The sequence below is a fragment of the Vanessa tameamea genome, chromosome 10, assembly GCF_037043105.1.
Source record: "Vanessa tameamea isolate UH-Manoa-2023 chromosome 10, ilVanTame1 primary haplotype, whole genome shotgun sequence".
Lineage (NCBI taxonomy): Eukaryota > Metazoa > Arthropoda > Insecta > Lepidoptera > Nymphalidae > Vanessa > Vanessa tameamea.
The window spans coordinates 3,461,960-3,482,512 of NC_087318.1; the positions used below are offsets into that span (position 1 = coordinate 3,461,960).

At 35.0% G+C, this 20,553-nt stretch overlaps 4 protein-coding genes across 4 annotated transcripts in view; 3 read left to right on the top strand and 1 right to left on the bottom strand.

Annotated features, from left to right (window-relative positions):
* LOC113403950 (ell-associated factor Eaf) overlaps positions 1-20,553 on the top strand; it is a 100,072-nt gene that overhangs the window by 6,763 nt on the left and 72,756 nt on the right. The gene's annotated exons all lie outside the window — the stretch shown is intronic.
* Positions 140-1,646, bottom strand: LOC135193478 (trypsin, alkaline C-like). The gene is made up of 4 exons (XM_064216139.1): positions 1,538-1,646; positions 1,221-1,377; positions 646-904; positions 140-440 (listed from the first exon to the last, which is right to left on the bottom strand). The coding sequence occupies exons 1-4, from the start codon at positions 1,581-1,583 to the stop codon at positions 144-146; spliced, it is 759 nt and encodes a 252-aa protein (XP_064072209.1). The 5' UTR covers positions 1,584-1,646; the 3' UTR covers positions 140-143.
* LOC113393727 (trypsin, alkaline C-like) lies at positions 4,135-5,641 on the top strand. Its single transcript, XM_026630753.2, has 4 exons — positions 4,135-4,243; positions 4,404-4,560; positions 4,877-5,135; positions 5,341-5,641. Exons 1-4 carry the CDS (start codon positions 4,198-4,200, stop codon positions 5,635-5,637), a joined length of 759 nt encoding a protein of 252 aa, XP_026486538.1. The 5' UTR covers positions 4,135-4,197; the 3' UTR covers positions 5,638-5,641.
* The window catches only part of LOC113404128 (dnaJ homolog subfamily C member 10-like), a 61,125-nt gene continuing 59,816 nt past the window's right edge, over positions 19,245-20,553 (top strand). The window contains exon 1 of the mRNA XM_026644906.2: positions 19,245-19,407. Within this exon, the coding sequence (XP_026500691.2) occupies positions 19,245-19,407 (163 nt within the window). The remainder of the gene's footprint in view (positions 19,408-20,553) is intronic.

Below are 20,553 nucleotides of genomic sequence, written 5' to 3' on the forward strand. Positions count from 1 at the left end.
TTATATATCTCTTAAGGAAATACTTATATTTTGACAATTTGTGACTGTGACTCTGCTTCACTTCCATTTTTGTTTGATTATTGAGAAATATAATAAAATCATAAATTTGCAGTAACAATTATAATTTATTTCCAATTAAAAAATTAAGAGTTCGTTTGAATCCAGGCTGTGTAACGTGATACACGAGCATTGACTCCAGGGTAACGAGCCAAAGCGCATCTCTCTCCCCAAGAGCACACACCGACAACATTGTTGTTGTGGATCAGAGGACCACCAGAGTCACCCTGGCACGCGTCGCGACCGCCAACATCGAGCCAGCCCGCGCACAACATGTTAACAGTGATTGTGCGACCGAGCTCCGCGTAACGGGTTCTGCATGTGTTCTGGTTTACGCTCCAAACTTGGACGTGACGAAGCTGTTCCGAAGGTCGGCCACCGACCTGAAATGTAATTGGTTAGATATTAGTTATATCTCGTTTCGGTCTTATTTATCTTTCTACATTAAATTCAAAATTAATTAAAATCATTATTTAATTTAATGTCGAGAACGCATCAATGACTAAAGCGTTGTAAAATGACTAATTTATAAATATGAAAATATTATAAAATACACAGCGCACTGAAAGGAGATAATTTGAGACTTACGCTAGTAAGTCCCCATCCGACGGCCCACACGGCCTGATTGTCGGGAAGATAGTACGTGGCGCCAGCGATACGTGATGCACGAACGTTGTTATTAAAAGAGAAGGCGCCGTTGATTCTCAAAACGGCAATATCGTTGTCGAGGGTCTGCCTACTATAACTGGGGTGGTTGATTATTCTGTTCGTGGTTAGGACAACACCGCCGCTGTTGGCATTTGTGGAGCCAACGCGTATACGCCATTGGACAGCTGAAGGGTTTCGGCTGAAACGAATATCACTAATTGTAGAAATGTATTTACATTAAGCGAGTGATAAGATGTATGAACACTTAATATATTTAAGACGTAACAGATCATCATTTACTCTTATAGACCCATCTTATTTGAGCAAGGCTGTGTTGTGCCATCATGTGACTTTTAATGATTTACTTTCTAACTCTGCTTAATCGGGTCACGTAATTTTCATTGATAAATACTTTATATTGACTCAATGAGACACAGAAGGTGAAATCTTTCATATGATACAAAAAAAAACAATTTGTTTATGAAGTTTTAGTTTTCAAAATACGATGTACTCACTCGAAACAGTGAGCAGCAGTGAGAACGGCTCTGTTATTCAATATAGAAGAACCGCAATTCTGCCAGAACGATCCAGAGCCCGTGGGTGACAGAAGCATGGCGGCAGTGAATGGGTACCGATCGATGGTCGTCGTGGATCCCCCAATGATCCTATCGGCTGCAAAGAAATTTTATTTATCAAACACGAAACGTACATAAACATATTTAAAAAAGGATCTAGACTTATTGAAATTGTATCTCTTCAAATGGTCATATACAAAAGACCATAGGATAGCATGACATTGCGATAAATTAATCGTTTCAAGAAGATAACTCACCAGAAGCCACTGCCAGGCCAAGGGCTAAAACGATGAGAGCACGCATTGCGACTGTTAACAACCTGTTGTGTCGACTGCTGGGACCACATGGGATATTTATATATAAAAATGTGTTATTTGTGATGGATTGAAACAGATAAAGATTTAATTTATTACATTTTATCAATAATCCATAATCCGGGATGTAATTATATTTCATGAATTAAAATATGCATCTATTTATCATAAACATAAGATAAAACATTAGTTGTTTTATATCACAATACTATGAGTTGTACGTGCACATTGTAAATCATATATTTAGTTGACATGTCTTGGTTTTTTGTCAGATAAGGCTATACCTAGTATTTTATACTTGTTTAATTTATATCTGTCTATCGCTGGCATGGTCGACGTCTATTTAGTTTTATAATAACTGTAGGTGAGATAAAAGCTAAAACATACACACATCCTTTAATATAATATATAGTATATATATAATATGATATAATTATATAAATATTGGATAACATCATACATTATTCTGATCCCAATGTAAGTAGCTAAAGCAGTTGTGTTATGGAAATCATAAGTAACGACGATACCACAAACACCCAGACCCAAGACAACATAGAAAACTAATGAACTTTTTTTTCTACGTCGAACTCGGACGGGAATCGAACCCGGGACCTCGGAGTAGCGTACCCATGAAACGGTTTTCATGGGTACGCCACTCCGACGTCACGTACGACGCGTACACACTACTCGACCACGGAGGTCGTCAAATCTTTATCCTTTCAGATCTTACATATTGTAAATGTACAAATGTGTACCATTCATGTTTTATCCAATATTTTCATTTTTAAGGTCGGATTCATAGCCTTGATGTAAATGGAAAGAAATCGGTGAATCTGCGATTATTATGTCTTTTCCTTATTTATATAAAATATATAGCCAGTCTCGGAACTCGATCCCGTGTTTTACAAACGAAACTCACCGTATCGATTCGCGATTTTTTTATATTATTGTTCAAGGGTTTGCATAACTTTATCACTGGATTCCATACTTTCGACAGTTGAAACCCCAGTTTCCCTATTCAAATTACTATATTTAGTCATTTCAATGGCTTCTCGTACCAGTCGGAGTATGTAATGGCGTTCTGTCGCGAGTATCTGAGCATTATGAAACTCGTTCTAGTGGTTCGGCCCGGCTTCCAGAAGATGTTCGTTTCTTTTGATCATTTTGCTAGCAGGTTCAGATCCATACATTTGATTGCGTAAAATTGTCTCAAAACCGACTCTGTTAAGTCTGACTCTATATATCTTGTCGGTCTTTTCCCTATAGTGTATTTTAAGAAACCGAAGGCGCGAAGGGTTTGCAGTATCAGTAAAGTGGACAGGCATTTAATTATATGGCTGATTAAACTAGTTGCCTGCGACATCTATATAATTATAATAATTTTCAAATATTCGCATCACGGGTACGGCGACATTCTCGTGAATCCATCAGAAACATCGATTTATTGGTTATTGAAGAATTTATAATTAAAGAAAAGCAAAAAATAAAAAAGGATTAAAACAAATAAAACAGTTTTTGTAATAAAGTATATACATTTTATACAGTCTAGTAAACGTAACACGCACACACAAGAAAATAGGGAGCGGCGGCGGAAAGTTAGTTATTTCGTATATAAACAGTCATATCCGTTTTCGTTTTATATATAAATTACAGGAATCTTGGAAGTCACAAAATTAACCAATTAGGTATATATAATTTATTATTGTCATAAGCGAATGTACAAATCGAAAATTCTAGAAAATAGCGCTGACATAACCGTTGAATCAATCTTGATTGAAAATTAAGCTCTTAACACTAGAAAGACGGCAAAATACTCTTACAAAGAAAGACGGCTAGGGGTCAAATGACCCCACGTCATAATAACAATGTATTTAATATGTGCAATGAGCATTTGATTGCAAATATGTTTGTGATCTTTGGAAAAGGCGGGATTATCATTCAAACATTAATTTGTTGCGTAATAATATCGTTTTTAATAACTAGAACTTTTATATTAACTTATTTACAATTTTGACAAAGATATATTTTTGATTGATTGCATTGGCCACATATTATAAATATTGCGGTACCGTCGTTACTTATGATTTCCATAACACAACTGCTTTAGCTACTTACATTGGGATCAGAATAATGTATGATGTTATCCAATATTTATATAATTATATCATATTATATATATACTATATATTATATTAAAGGATGTGTGTATGTTTTAGCTTTTATCTCACCTACAGTTATTATAAAACTAAATAGACGTCGACCATGCCAGCGATAGACAGATATAAATTAAACAAGTATAAAATACTAGGTATAGCCTTATCTGACAAAAAACCAAGACATGTCAACTAAATATATGATTTACAATGTGCACGTACAACTCATAGTATTGTGATATAAAACAACTAATGTTTTATCTTATGTTTATGATAAATAGATGCATATTTTAATTCATGAAATATAATTACATCCCGGATTATGGATTATTGATAAAATGTAATAAATTAAATCTTTATCTGTTTCAATCCATCACAAATAACACATTTTTATATATAAATATCCCATGTGGTCCCAGCAGTCGACACAACAGGTTGTTAACAGTCGCAATGCGTGCTCTCATCGTTTTAGCCCTTGGCCTGGCAGTGGCTTCTGGTGAGTTATCTTCTTGAAACGATTAATTTATCGCAATGTCATGCTATCCTATGGTCTTTTGTATATGACCATTTGAAGAGATACAATTTCAATAAGTCTAGATCCTTTTTTAAATATGTTTATGTACGTTTCGTGTTTGATAAATAAAATTTCTTTGCAGCCGATAGGATCATTGGGGGATCCACGACGACCATCGATCGGTACCCATTCACTGCCGCCATGCTTCTGTCACCCACGGGCTCTGGATCGTTCTGGCAGAATTGCGGTTCTTCTATATTGAATAACAGAGCCGTTCTCACTGCTGCTCACTGTTTCGAGTGAGTACATCGTATTTTGAAAACTAAAACTTCATAAACAAATTGTTTTTTTTTGTATCATATGAAAGATTTCACCTTCTGTGTCTCATTGAGTCAATATAAAGTATTTATCAATGAAAATTACGTGACCCGATTAAGCAGAGTTAGAAAGTAAATCATTAAAAGTCACATGATGGCACAACACAGCCTTGCTCAAATAAGATGGGTCTATAAGAGTAAATGATGATCTGTTACGTCTTAAATATATTAAGTGTTCATACATCTTATCACTCGCTTAATGTAAATACATTTCTACAATTAGTGATATTCGTTTCAGCCGAAACCCTTCAGCTGTCCAATGGCGTATACGCGTTGGCTCCACAAATGCCAACAGCGGCGGTGTTGTCCTAACCACGAACAGAATAATCAACCACCCCAGTTATAGTAGGCAGACCCTCGACAACGATATTGCCGTTTTGAGAATCAACGGCGCCTTCTCTTTTAATAACAACGTTCGTGCATCACGTATCGCTGGCGCCACGTACTATCTTCCCGACAATCAGGCCGTGTGGGCCGTCGGATGGGGACTTACTAGCGTAAGTCTCAAATTATCTCCTTTCAGTGCGCTGTGTATTTTATAATATTTTCATATTTATAAATTAGTCATTTTACAACGCTTTAGTCATTGATGCGTTCTCGACATTAAATTAAATAATGATTTTAATTAATTTTGAATTTAATGTAGAAAGATAAATAAGACCGAAACGAGATATAACTAATATCTAACCAATTACATTTCAGGTCGGTGGCCGACCTTCGGAACAGCTTCGTCACGTCCAAGTTTGGAGCGTAAACCAGAACACATGCAGAACCCGTTACGCGGAGCTCGGTCGCACAATCACTGTTAACATGTTGTGCGCGGGCTGGCTCGATGTTGGCGGTCGCGACGCGTGCCAGGGTGACTCTGGTGGTCCTCTGATCCACAACAACAATGTTGTCGGTGTGTGCTCTTGGGGAGAGAGATGCGCTTTGGCTCGTTACCCTGGAGTCAATGCTCGTGTATCACGTTACACAGCCTGGATTCAAACGAACTCTTAATTTTTTAATTGGAAATAAATTATAATTGTTACTGCAAATTTATGATTTTATTATATTTCTCAATAATCAAAGAAAAATGGAAGTGAAGCAGAGTCACAGTCACAAATGGTCAAAATATAAGTATTTCCTTAAGAGATATATAACTACGAGTATGATTGCAGTCAATGACTTCTCCGTACTATAAAATATTTGATTATATACCTATGTACTATAAATATTTATGTGTAACTAGCTGGTGCCCGCGACTCCTTTCGTGTGGCTTTAAGCCCCAACTCAAAAATGTGGAATATATAAGTTTGACATATCTGTAGGTTTTAACTAATAAACACGAAGTAGTATTATTTCTAGGGGCTTTAAGACGTACTTTAAGTGTGGCTGCCAGCAATTGGTGGTCACTTCCACTGTCTGTCCCTGGTCTCGTCTTTGTATTTAAGATAGAAGACCGCCATCGTTTCCCTATAAGAACGAAGTCTATCTAGTTCTTATGCTTCCCGTTTGGAGAGCGCCAAGTCCATAGCCTCCGCGGGTGATGTTGAAACCAGGTGTTCATTATGGTGGTCACAGAAGTCTAACAACATTTGTCCGCGTTCGTTCCTCAATCCTAGACCAAATCTTCCTACTACGCTCCTGACATCATCATCTGGAATAGTATCGCCAACCTTGGCATTGAAGTCTCCCAACACTACCGTGACTTTTTTGCTCGGTATCTTCTGATATATTTCTCTAAGGGAATCATAAAAAGCTGTGATATCTTCAATGGATGAGTCTAGCGTTGGCGCATACACCTGAATTATGTTGATTGGGCATGGATGTGCTGAAATCCTGAGTTTTACTATTCTGTCGCTTATCGTGTCATATCCTATCACTTTTCCTGCCACTAACTTAGATATTAGAAAGCCAACTCCACTGAAAATATTGAGGTTTCCAGTCGGGGATAAGAAATGACCACTTTCCCTTAGATGCGACTCACTGATTCCCAGAATGTCAATTCCATATATCTCCATCTCACTCTCTATGATTTCTATTTTCCCGGCTTTTAGAAGACCTCTTACATTCCAGGTGGCCAAATTCAGGATTTCCTTCATGGTTTGTCTACGTTGCGTTGGTGGTATTTGATCAACAGTAGCCCATTTTCTACCAGCAGCCTGTCGATACACTGACTTATAGTCGGTCGCCAATTTCACACCAGGGGGCTCGGATCCACCCTGGCGCCGGGTGTCAGCCGGGTGGCTCAACAAACCATTCCTTTAGTGCTGCTATGCATGGTAGTTTTCTTGGGATAAATTAGTAACGGTAGTGTCCCAATCCTTTCCGTCCCAGTCTTTTTGAGGTTATTTAGTCATCACAACTACTGACGCCGGCCTTTGATTAAGGGTGTCGGGCTATTTACCGCCGCCCGATACTCGGCGTTGTTGCTCGTTTAGCATCACCCGGAGGACACGTATGGGGTAGTAAAAGGTAGCTCCCACGGACGCGAGCAACATACCCTCCAATACATAATATTGTTGTAAATATTTTGTTACGCAACAGTGAGTATTCCTACTTTGTTAAAAACATCTCGAAGTGAGTCTCTAGCCAAGATTATAAATAGACCGGATTGCTCTCTTTTGTAAAATAAAAACAGATTCAATATCTGCAGCATTACCCCAAAGTAATATGCCATATGACATAATACTGTGAAAATAACCAAAATATACTAGACGAGCGGTATCAATATCAGTTAATTGTCAAACTTTTCGAACCTCGTATGCGGAGCTAATCTTCTTGTCAGGGACGATAAATGAGGACTCCACTGATGTTTGGAATCCAATGCTATTCATAAAAACACCGTAGTATCGGCTACACCAAGACGGCCACCATTTAAAGATATATTATAATTTTCTAACATTGGGTAGGGTAAAAACTATACATTTTGTTTTTTGAGTTTTCAAAACTAAATTATTTACTGTAAACCAATCGTGTATCTGCGATAATGCATCGTTCACATCGTCATAGTCAGTTTTTTTCCTGTTAAAAATCAGTGAAGTATCGTCAGCAAACAACACTATGGGAATACTTGGAACTTTACAGGATTGCGACACGTAATCTAATCGTGTCATAATGTGTATTGGGAAATAATCGTTTTATGTGGACATTTATATTTTTATCTATCCGTGCGAAGCGGGGCGAGTAGCTAGTATTATAATGAAACTCCAAATCTTAGTATGACTCCTTCCTTATCATAACTTGTCAAAGCACATAAATATGTTGATAATTATCAATATTTATAGAATTATAAATAATAAAATTGATATCATCAATCAATCATTATCAATTGATGAACATAACACGTATTATCTATTATTTATAAATCTTACAGTATTTATTATTTATTATAAAATTAAATCTATATACTAATTTTTTTAACGATAAGATTGACGTTAAGTATATCTCTGACCGATTTATTTACGACACAAACTAAACGCCTAACTAAACTAAACATTTTTTTATGATTATTCATATAATATACATTGTGTAACAACAGAATTACTATATAAAAAATTAAAAACCAAAATGTCAACATGCTTAGAAATAAAAAAAATATTACGTCACTAATAAAACCAACTTGATAAAACACTTATTAGCAATAAGATAATCCTGTAAAAATGCAAGTAACAGTTAAGCATTTTTATCGTTATTTATATTTTTGGCACTAACCAATCAGTTTGTGTAACAATCACTCATGTAAGAGCATAGGAGGTTTTTCATTGGTCCGGGTCCCATACCAGAACACATGCAGAATCTGTTACGAGGTAATCGATCGTACAATAATTGGTTTGTTGTGCTCGAGCTGGCGAGTTTAGTGGTCCGCTGCCTCACAATAATGTAAAATAAAAAATAGAGCATGTCTTCGCAGTCAATAAAAGATGATTCGTTTATCTTGCTACACAGCCTAGATTCAAACCCACTCTTAATTTCTTAATTAGCAAAAATAAATATTGCTTTTACAGCATAACTATGTTTTTAAAAAGGGATACCAAATAGTCTAATACTGCAGATTAATTCGAAATACCGCTAATATAAACGACACAAGACATTTTTTTAATTCAACCATACAATAAACACATACCGAATCCGAATAAAAAAAAATTAAAAAATACAATTCAAATATTATTTTCATAACATTTATGATACGTTTCATTTAATTATTGAGTAAAAATATTAAAGTAACACTCTGTAAATGTCCTACTGAGGAGGGAGATTTGGAATTACCATAACAGCCTGTAAATTTCCCACTGCTGGGCTCCTCTCCCTTTGAGGAGAAGGTTAGGAGCATATTCCACCACGCTGCTCCGATGTGTGTTGGTGGATTCACATGTGGCAGAATTTCATTTAAACTAGACACATGCAGTATTCCTCACGATGTTTTTATACACCGAAGAGCTGGAGATGAATTATAAACAAATGAAAATTCAGTGGTGCTTGCTTGGGTTTGAATCCGTAACATCGGTTAAGATGTACGCATTCTAACCACTGGGCCATCTCGCAATCTTAGGTTAAGAATAAAATTCGTGTGTTCTAACCACTGGACATGGCAAATCATTTTTATTTTTTTATTTAATACTATATATCGCCTTTTAAACATTTTTCGAAATCGCTTGGTGTTATAATAGAGTTCATTTAATAGTATAATAGTGCCGTGTTCTGTGCTCGAATGGGTTGTCTCCAACCAAATAAGCTACTTTCTCGCAAAACGTTTTTTTTTCTTATTAATTTTGGGACTTCTGTCCTACACAGTCAGCAAGTCAGTCAGTCCCGTCAGTCCCATTATCACTTCTTCCTTTTGTTTAAACATTATTTATTATTTATAGCTATTAGATATAATTCCTGGGCACCCTAGTAGATTCTGATAAAGGATCTGATAGAATACTCTGAACTAATCCAACATCGAACAAACATGCTTATAAATTAGTCAAGAGTAACTTTCTCTAATTCTCAGTTTTGTCACATTCCATCAACAAACTTCCACACTCATCACAATTAGGAGAATCAATTTTTTTCATAAAATTTTTTTGATGGGATATGTTCAGACCTATGACAATGGGCTGTAGTAATAAAAAACCTGTTAATTTTGAATCTGGCAAACCAAGGTATGTGAGGAGGCTCACTTTGCACGGTACGATACCAAATTCCCTTATTTTTAGATATTTCATTGAAATACTCTTTTCAATTACTATAAATCTCTTTTTTGTACTTAGTTAAAACTTCAGAATAATCTGGTTGTGTGTTAATTAACCTTCCTGATAGAATTGCTTCTTTTGCTAAACGGTCAGCCTCCTCATTACCATTGATGCCTATATGGGATGGAATCCATCGTATAGTAATATTATTACACTGAAATCGGTACAATTTTCTTATTATATTATATGCCATGTCTAATCCCCCGTCGCTCCAAAACGCATCAATATAAAGGTTTTTTTTTTATAAAAGGATTTATTCAAGGAAATAAATATATAAATATAAATAAATATTGGACAACATCACATACATTACTCTGATCACAATGTAAGTAGCTAAAGCACTAGTGTTATGGAAAATCAGAAGTAACGACGGTACCACATACATCCAGACCCAAGACAGTATAGAAAACTAATGAACTTTTTCTACATCGACTCGGCCGTAATCGAACCCGGACCCGGGACGTCGGAGTGGCGTACCCATGAAATTCGTCGCCGAATAAAGATGTTGTAAACCGCAATACTACTTATTTATGTAGAAGTTATTAGTTTAATCAGTTATAAATTAGTGATAGGTATATATTATCTTAAAATAATTACATGTTCAATAAACGAAAGATATCGCGTACGTGTAAATTCACTTCGCACATTAATCGCACATTTATAGATATCTATTACTCAAATGTGTTTTTATTTTTGTACTACATAGCTTCCTCTATGTCATAGCTTGACACTAGAAAGACGGCAAAATACTCTTACAAAGAAAGACGGCTAGGGGTCAAATGACCCCACGTCATAATAACAATGTATTTAATATGTGCAATGAGCATTTGATTGCAAATTTTTTTGGAAAAGGCGCGATTATCATTCAAACATTAATTTGTTGCGTAATAATATAGTTTTTAATAACTAGAACTTTTATATTAATTTATTTACAATTTTGACAAAGATATATTTTTGATTGATTGCATTGTCCACATAATGGTTTTTTGCAAATATCACACATTTTATTGGATTTATTCTTACAATTAGAAGTAGAACAGTGGCGTCTTTTTCTAGTAACTACGGCTGAGGCACATCTGACTTTAGTGGCAAACAATTGTTCGTCAACAGTCAGATTTTTACCTGGCTTATAGCAAGTAATACAGTTGTCTATAAAACGATTCCAAACCTCGGAAATGAGTGCAAACTTGTCAGTTTGCAATCTTGAAGATCTTTCAGATCGTAAATCGAATCTAATATATCTCATTATCTCTTTGAATCGATCCCTTGACATTGTTTTAGAAAAAAAAGCTATTCCCCAAGTTTTGTTCCACAAATCATTTACGGAAATATTTTTTTGCGTCATAGGCACCTCTAGCATTTTTTATATGACGCAGAATATTTTCATCCAATAAAAGTTTCCAGGCAGTAATAAACTTTTCGCCAATTTGCCTTCGTGCATACGGAGTCAGACCAGAGTGTTCAGTCAAAATATTGTGCTGTGCTCATCGACCTACTTGACCAAGCTCAGTTCCAGAGATTTTTTTCCACAATACTCCTCCTGACGACACCATACTGTTATCATCCGCATTATCCGTTGCTTGTATTTCGCGAATCCCACGCACTTGCCTCCTTCGTCCTCTTCCCCTAAATTATCGTTGACATTGTACAGTAGCTGAAAAGACAACGAAAAATATTTAAATGTGATTGTATAATATATCAAATCATCTACGTTGGCAATTCTAGTAATCGATAAATGCAAATATTCTTATCGAATAAGTAAAGAAAAGAGATAATAATTACCTAGTGGCATATTGTCATTTGAGTCGTCACTGCTTGAAGAACTCGTTTCGGATGGAATTATCTCTTCTTCTGAATCGCATTTATTTTCCACATCTTCACCCTCACCGTCTGACTGATCCTCAGGCAATGATTGTAACGATAATAATATTTGATGGTCGCTCAGCCTAGACATTGTAAAATAACATAAAAATAACACCATCAAGACTACGGTATTTCTCTCTGGGCCTCAATTAACAATATTTAGAGAGGAAATAAAGCGGCCACTTGAAAATATCGAACTTGATCACTTCGAGTCAGCCAATGCAACTTGGGAAAAACTCAAAACAAGTCTATCTTCAACAGTTCGACAAATACAGAACGGCAAAAGAGAAGAACTTCCAAGAGCTGAGTGGATGAGTGGGGAAGCCTGGTCGGCTATTTTGGAGAGAAGAGCCCTTAAGGAGAGTGGGGTAACTACAGACGTGGAGCGCCAACGTTACTCAATGTTGCATAATAAGGTGCAGAACCTTTGTAGGAGAGATAGAAGCACCTACTTAGACGCAGTATGCAGGGAGATCCAGGAAAACGCCGAAAAAGCTCACACTCGAGATATGTTCCGGAAAATGACAGTTCTAGCCAGGGAATGTAAACCAAGAAGTTGGACAGTGGAAGATGAAAAAGGTGTTCCTATTATAGAGTAGACGCTATTACTAGAGCGATGGAGATCGTACTGCGAAAGCCTGTATAACAGCGACACTTCCTTAGAAAAAAACGAGCGCATGGACTACCAGAGCAGAGAACCGGATATCCTCCTACGTGAAGTGGAGCATGCTATTAAAAAACTGAAACAAAAGCATCGGGCAACGACGGGATAACAGCGCAGATATTAAAACAAATAGGAACCTACGGTGCTAAATTCATACATACCATATGCCTCAAGGTCTGGCGCACTGGCCAATGGCCAGAAGATTGGACAGAGTCTAGTGTGGTACCATTACACAAAAAGGGGTCAACTCGTAAATGCGAGAACTACAGAACCATCTCGATGATATCACATGCGAGCAAAATCCTCCTGGATATTATTAAGGACAGATTAACCTACTTCAGTGACAGCCTCATAGCCAAAGAACAAGCCGGTTTTGTTAGAAATCGGGGTACACGCGAGCAGATATTCAACATGAGATAGTTCAATGCTTTATTGATTACGCTAAAGCTTTTGACTGCATTAACTGGTCTCAAATACTATGGGTTATGGACGAGATGGGTATACCCGAGCACCTAACATTCCTGGTTCAGAACTTGTACTTTGATGGGCAGTCAACAGTAAGGTTAGAAGACACCGTCTCTGAGCCTTTTAAACTAGGACGAGGAGTCCACCAGGGTTGTATACTCTCCCCGGTACTTTTTAATCTTGTTGGGGACATATTATGCGTAGAGTACTTGAGAACTGGAAAGGCGGGGTAAAGATAGGAGGTAATCGCATAAGTAACCTACGCTTCGTCGACGATACTACTCTGGTGGGGTCGAACGAGGAGGAGTTAGCGGAAATGTTGAAAGCCTTGGAGAAAATCAGCTTAGAATACGGCCTGAAGATTAACAGAGGCAAGACTAAATTGATGTTCGTGGACAGGTACAACACCAATCCTCTTTACTACTCAACGCGTACTTCGTTTCTTTGGCCATGTGGCTAGGCAGGAGGACAGCCTGGGAAAACTTATAATGGTTGGCCACGTGGATGGGAAGAGAGGTAGAGGAAGATCGCCGTCCCGGTGGATAGGCACAGTAAAGATGTCTACAGGATCCAGTCCCCAGGCTTGCCTACGAATGGCACAGAATAGGAATGCCTGGAGGAAGGTGGTGCGAAGTGTACAGGAGAGCCACACGCATGGTGGTTCTGAACAAAGACAGTATAAAAGAAGATTAGGTTATGCCTTATTAATTTAACGGTGTTCGAGTATGTAATTTAGCCTTAAACATTCCCAATAGCTGATGTGAAGAATTAAATAATTGCTAATAATAATAAGGCGCAATGTGTTTTTTATTTTTTTTTATTTTTGTGTTATGTTGCCTGATAGACATAGATAGATCACTATACAGGAGTATTTGATGACACATCAGTATTTAAAACGATATTTAATACGAAAGCTATTTTTATATTCTATTATAATGAGAAAAAAACGCCTACGATTTCTAAAAATAAATATAATTTTATCTCCTTATATAATTAAATAGCAATATAATATGAAGCAATTTCTTTATTTAAAATTGCTATTTATATTTTATATTTTGGATAAATTGTTTCACATTGCTTATAAATTAAACGCTGCTGGGCAAAGATCTCCTCCTTATGTTAAATATTCCTGTATTTTTCTTACTCTAACATATTTCTCTAACCTCCAATGCGGTGAATATTAAATATCATACGATATATTAAATATCATACGATACATATAGTACTACTTAGTTCTTCAATTTTCTTTCGCTACTCAGCATTAAATAAATTATATAAATACAAATCAAACGCATAAATATTGAGTGACAAATAAGAGAACTGAACTATTTTATCTTTACGTATCTACATATAGAAAATTATAATATATAATTTTGTGCTTAAGGAAGCCGAGTTCCTTCGAGACAATCTTCCAGCTTCATTGTCAAAACTTAATCATTAGCGCAAACTACAGCTAAAGCTATGGTATAGTTCACGTATAATACAATATTAACGTGCTGTGCTAGGCTCGCGAGCTTTTCTCAAGAAGCGAGAAATTTTACGGGGAGCATAAAATCCATCAAGATCGTATCGGGTATTTCCATTAAAAAATTTTGGAAATCACTCGACCTGTTTACGAAACCACAGATGAACAAGTCAAGCCATCCCTTGTTTTCAAGTCAAGGGTCGTCGTTGAAAAGAAATAACATATTATCATAAATAAAAACTACTTTATCCTATCAAGGTTGGATAGATATAAAATGATGTAAATAAAAGCGGAAACTTGTAGCTTTTAGGGCTGTCATTTTTTTAAAATGGTAGACTTAGAGAACTACTCTTGTACTGTAATAGTTTTATAAATAAAAAAAACATCAATTACAATTTATAATATTAAATCAAGATAGCGCTGTATATGCGTAGAACTTAACCATAGATAGCTTAGAAGCACGCATTTAAATTTGGAAAGCACGTATTAGTTCTCATGAAATCGGAAAGCATTGTGAGAAAATCAATATATGCAGAAAGTTTCTCATCTATATGATGATAATTATGATGTCATTCTAACCGATTACGTCTACGGTAACCAATCTCAAGGGAGACCAGCCAACTACGCTGGACATATCATAGTGCACGAGTATGTAAGTAAACACGGGTGCACTTTCCATTCCCTCGCATAATTCAATACGCAATCAAATCAAATCAAATCCGTAAAGAGTAAAGTCACTGGACCAACGGCTTAACGTGTTTTCTGAGCCGCGAGAGTGTACACACTTCCAACTTCCATATTATTGTCTTTTATTGAAAAAAAATCGACTATACAAGGCAATCATTTTTTTAACAACCTGATCTGGGGTTCGATTCCAGAACGTTGGCATTTGTGACCTTATGTTTAACCTCTAGACTAAAGAGACAGTCGCTTTCATTTATATATCCACCAAACCAAAGTGAAGTACTAGATGGAATAAGAATGTTTGGAACCTTCTGATTGAGACCTCCACTCGTTGATGAAAACACCTTTAGTCAGCTGTCGTCCCATATATTTATCGGTTATATTGATTAATGCGATGAAAATTGTTGATATACTTATACAATACAACTTAAATTTAAAAGTCAGTTAAAGTTTACAAGCCTCATGAGATCCCGCATCAGATTTAAGATATTGACAGCCCTAAACAAATAGCATCGACAGCAAGACGACAAGTTACACATTTAATTTAAGGTTAAGATAATTTCCTTGCCAAGGTTGTATATATAACAGACGCTAGATGTAATAATAATAACAGGTTTTTATTGATGGTTTTACCTGCTCTATGCGGAAAAATGTTTACAAAATGCTGCCTGTTATTATATTTTGTGAAAATTTAATTAGCAATCATGGACTGATGATGCTATAATGTAAACTTAAACTCAGAAAGCATTTAAAGCCGATGGTCTTGCACTTGAACTGTTTTGGTCTTGTCGGATTTGCTGTAAAAACGGATTATGACAGAGAGGAAATTGAGAGTTCATTGTGTTCGACACACACTTGTGGACTTATTATATGGCCTCAGCAATGTGCTACGTTATTTACTAATTTGTGTGTAGTTAACACACAATTAAACACATAAAAGTACCATTATAAGAACCTATATGTTAGAAACATATAATATTATTTATGACTAGCGGTATACTTATGTGGATATATTTTTTTTTGTTTTATGTTAGAGGTGACAAACGAGCAGGAGGCTCACCTGATGGAAAGTGACTACCACCGCCCATGGACATCGGCAACACCGGGGGGCTTGCAGGTGCGTTGCCGGCCTTTCAGGAAAGAGTACGCTCTTTTCTTGAAGGTTCCTAAGTCGTATCGGTTCGGAAAAACCGCCGGCGAAAGCTGGTTCCACAGAGTGGTTGTGCGAGGCAGAAAGTGTCTTAAAAATCGCATATTTGGTTATATAGACCAATTTCGATTTTTTAATTTAAAATTCCATTTTGTAAGTAATTACATTAGATTCTGTTGAGTTTGTTTGCCGATTTAAGTTTATATTTGACTTGATATTTTTATCAATAAAACTAATTAAAATTAATAATTAAAATGAGTTTAAGACAACTAAACCCTTACATACACTGACTATTGATAAGGTATAACAAATATTTATTATTTGTCGGTAAATTTCCATAACAATAATGTTTTTAAAATAATAACTTACTCAATGTATAGTGAATATATCACTGTTATTGCAACCTTAACATCGTATCATTAAACGGACTTTAAAACCTTCCATAAAAATATACAGGATTGTTATCAATTCTGTTAGCAATATAAAAAATATACCATGAGAGATGAATTGTGCTTACTGCTACTACTACTTACTAAGCAAAGTAACAAAGCCAACTAACTTTTAAGGCTCAGTAGCTTAGACTGTGCTTTGATAATCAGGTGGGACACAAGAGATTTTATAAGTCAGACAAGTTACATTTTTGCTCAATTATTTTTCTAATTGCGCAAGAACAATTATTGCGTAATCGCAATAATTGTACAATACGGTACATTTCAATTAGGTATGGTAGGTTATGGTTTCTCATGATGATGATTTACGTTGTGTTTTATTAAATAATGCTGATTATCTCCAAGTTTCTGAAATCTGTTTCTGTCTTTGATATGCATCAAAGATGAGTGAGATCTGAATGGTCATTGACATTTGGTAACTGCTGACGCGATTGACCAATGAGCGTTCAGTATTTAGTCAGATAAGAAAACCTGACTTTGATCTGCGTTTCGGAAACAGGCTGTTAGACATTGTACTTCGTAATTTCAAGACAGAAAATACTGTTCATCGCACATGGGTTCAATGACTTAAGACCCCATACAGCATAAATATACGCACTCATATATAGCTACACATATTTTTAATTATGCTTTCACGTGGTTTATGAATATACGTAAACTATTTATACACCTTTAGTTATATAGTCACATGCTTCTGTTTTTTTGTCCAGTATTGAATATTAGGTACATTCATTTATAAACTTACGGTATATGGAAGAGCGGTACCTCCTAATATAAGTAAACACCTTTACCTTATTGTGTGTACAGAATAATGTAATGTAGAACATGTTGTAAGTAATGTATTTTAATTTTTTAATAGACACGGTTTTTCAAATATGATGTTTAAAAAAAACTAAAGTTTTAGTTAATTTTTTTTGGCACACAGTATTAGAAAAAGTGCTACAACGAAAGTCCCAAATTAGTCCTAAGATTTTTCTATACATATGAATATAGCTATAAAACTTTGCAATTTGGTTGAACAATTTTAAAAGTATTTGAGTAAAATCATGATAGGAAAGAGGTAGATATATAACGGTCGATACAGAGTCATATGCAATTATTTATCGCTTTGTTAAATCCGTGATGCCTCAGAGGTTTGGTTGTGGAGTGGTTCAGTAAGCAGCGTTGAATTTTGAGTGTTCCTTTGTGTTTAAAATAAACCTCGGGCTCGGCGTGAAAGTCCATTTGGGCCAGAAAACCCACATAAATGTAAAATAAAACTCTGCCACAATCCATTAACACTTTGATATTACATCAACCCACATTGGAGCAATGTGGTAAACTAAAAACCTTGTCCTCAAAAGGAGAGGATGTCTTAGCCCATCAGTGTGACATCAACAGGTTACTTTAGTAAATGTAGTTATTTAACGAAATACATATATAACCAGTAAAATCTAATTTTATCCGAACAAAATCAGGGCGTTGCTTGGGGTAACCTCTTCTTTGGGTTACTGTCACGTAGATCTCGGAGAGGGAATCCCAGTTCGCGGTATTATCGCAATGTCTCCCTCTCATCTGAGCAATGACGAATTATATAAACACGATTTGTCACGATACATAACGGTGATACTATTTAACACACGATTCTCGCCGTTAGACGTTAAACAATTTTTTTTTTTAAACAATATTTATTTCTATAATATTAATGTATAAGTTAGAACTTAGACAACGTTCTTAAAATCCATATTATCCGTTATATAACATATAAATTGTATTTATTTTTAAAAACGTATTAGTATCTCGATAATTACGTAATTGTAATAGTTAGCGTTCAAATTTAAATAAGCGCAAATAATAGTAACTAACGATAAAGTCGCTTTTATAAGTGTGTGGTAATGATACTGGTTTTAATTAGCGCATCGTAACATTCATTACATTTTCACAATAGTGACAATCATAAAACAATTTAAGAAACAAATCGTAGCGTTTTCAACCTCATGAACTTCATCCATATGAATCGACAAATTATGCAAATATAAAATCCATTTTTTATATTATTCTATTAAATATTTTTTTTACAAAACATTTATTTCTAATTATCAATAATCAGTTATATTAAAATCAGTATTTATAAATTAAAATATATACAATAGCAATAGCCCGGCATTCGTTGCAATGCGTTTTTTCATTTTTTTTGTATACCCACACGTATCATGCGTCACCTTTTGTTTGTTGATGGTCTCTAGCACAAAGCTTTACGCGAGTTTTAACACTCAATGACAACTGTACAAAGTTTCAATTAATTCAAGTCTATGGTATGAAAATGCACATGGTATAAGCAAAGTAATATGCGTTCTTTCACTATACATACAAATATGTATTACTCGAACAGATTATTAATTTGATCCAAGCGCACAAAGATAATTGGTGGCAATGTATATGTACGCACCAAACGTCATTTAGCTTCACGCGTTCATAGAAAGCTGCTGTGATTCGAGAACGAACGCGGCGTCAATTAAAAATCGAACAACAAATAATATTAAATGAAAAAATAACGAATTTCGTTTCGTTTAGTAATATTAAAAAAAAAAAAACTTTAATTTTAATCTCCAAATAATGAAATCGAATTTCGTTTGATTCATTAAAAAAAAAAGAGTGATTTATAAATATGGCTAGTGCGTTGGCTTTGTTGCAAGGTTTAGGACAGAAAGTTCGTGGAAAGGAACATAATGAGTGTAGAACTCTTCAAATAAATGTGCCAGCTCCCGTTAACGTTGATATAGGATTCAACGATATCACTATGGAAGTGTCTACCGGATTGTTGACGAAAAGTAAGTACGCTAATAAAACTACTCTTTTATTTTCCCTTATGATTGTTAAAAATCAAAATAGATTGTCTTTATCTTATTATTTTAAATAACTTAACCTACAGCTGATAGATTAACTTTGTAAAGTCTTATTAAAGTTTTTTTTTTATTTTTTTTTTTTTTTTTTAACTCTTTATTTTTTAAGGAGGGTTTTTTCTAATTAGAAAATGTCACCCTCATAGTTCTACAGTTTCACAATTGTTAAACGAATTTATAAAAGCTATAAGAAAAAAAAAACTAAATACTAAATTGTATACATTAACAGATTGTTTAACTATCTACGTTTAATACATTTAGATATTAATTTGATCATTGATTTAGCTGCGTCCGAAGATAGAGCTGGCAGGACACTATTGTAATATAATATAATTTTATTTTTAAGATTGCACAAATTGTTTGTATAAAAAGAGATGAGATATACCGTATCTGCTTTGCTTAAACTGTATCCTTTTGTAAATAAATATTTGTGAATAAACTTACCAGCATTCAATTTTATGCATGAGGTTTTTAATAATAAGGGAATCCCAGAACAACAATTTATTTCTATAATATAAAAACCCCACAAACTTTAAAGCTGAAACGTAATGTGAATATACATATGAGAATTTAAAATAACATGGTTATTTTTATTACTACAAGTATTTAAAACGGGATATTTACTATATTTTTTATTTTTATTTGTTGTCTCGTGAACAAGACTTTCGTAAATAATGTCGAAATATCGAGCTCCACCAAATAAAAATAAAAAACATGGTAAGTGTCCCGTTTTAAAGACTCGTAGTAATAATATACATATAAAATATATTTTTATTATCTTAAAGGAAAATATTTCAAGATCAAATTGAATTGAACATCCATCATCAAATATTATTTTAATATTATACTTCGCGGTAAAGTATCATGAGACTTTATAAGTAATCTACTCGTGAATCGTGTGCGAAGTCGAGACATATAGTATACTTCTATATGTCTCGACTTCGGTCCTGTCTTCGATTCTTAAATATTAGTCGGCGCAAATTCGAAATTCGAAATTTCGAATAACAAAATTTTTTTTTGTGTTTGGTTCGGTTAGAACCTTCTCGGTCGTACGCAGTACTCACCAAAGTTTTG

What these genes read in the sequence shown, in the direction of transcription:
- LOC135193478 (XM_064216139.1), bottom strand. Translation starts at nt 1,583, where the DNA reads ATGCGTGCTCTCATCGTTTTAGCCCTTGGCCTGGCAGTGGCTTCTG. An exon ending in ACTGCTGCTCACTGTTTCGA is followed by an intron (nt 905 to 1,220) that starts GTGAGTACATCG and finishes TATTCGTTTCAG; the next exon opens with CCGAAACCCTTCAGCTGTCC. An exon ending in TCGGATGGGGACTTACTAGC is followed by an intron (nt 441 to 645) that starts GTAAGTCTCAAA and finishes ATTACATTTCAG; the next exon opens with GTCGGTGGCCGACCTTCGGA.
- LOC113393727 (XM_026630753.2), top strand. Translation starts at nt 4,198, where the DNA reads ATGCGTGCTCTCATCGTTTTAGCCCTTGGCCTGGCAGTGGCTTCTG. An exon ending in ACTGCTGCTCACTGTTTCGA is followed by an intron (nt 4,561 to 4,876) that starts GTGAGTACATCG and finishes TATTCGTTTCAG; the next exon opens with CCGAAACCCTTCAGCTGTCC. An exon ending in TCGGATGGGGACTTACTAGC is followed by an intron (nt 5,136 to 5,340) that starts GTAAGTCTCAAA and finishes ATTACATTTCAG; the next exon opens with GTCGGTGGCCGACCTTCGGA.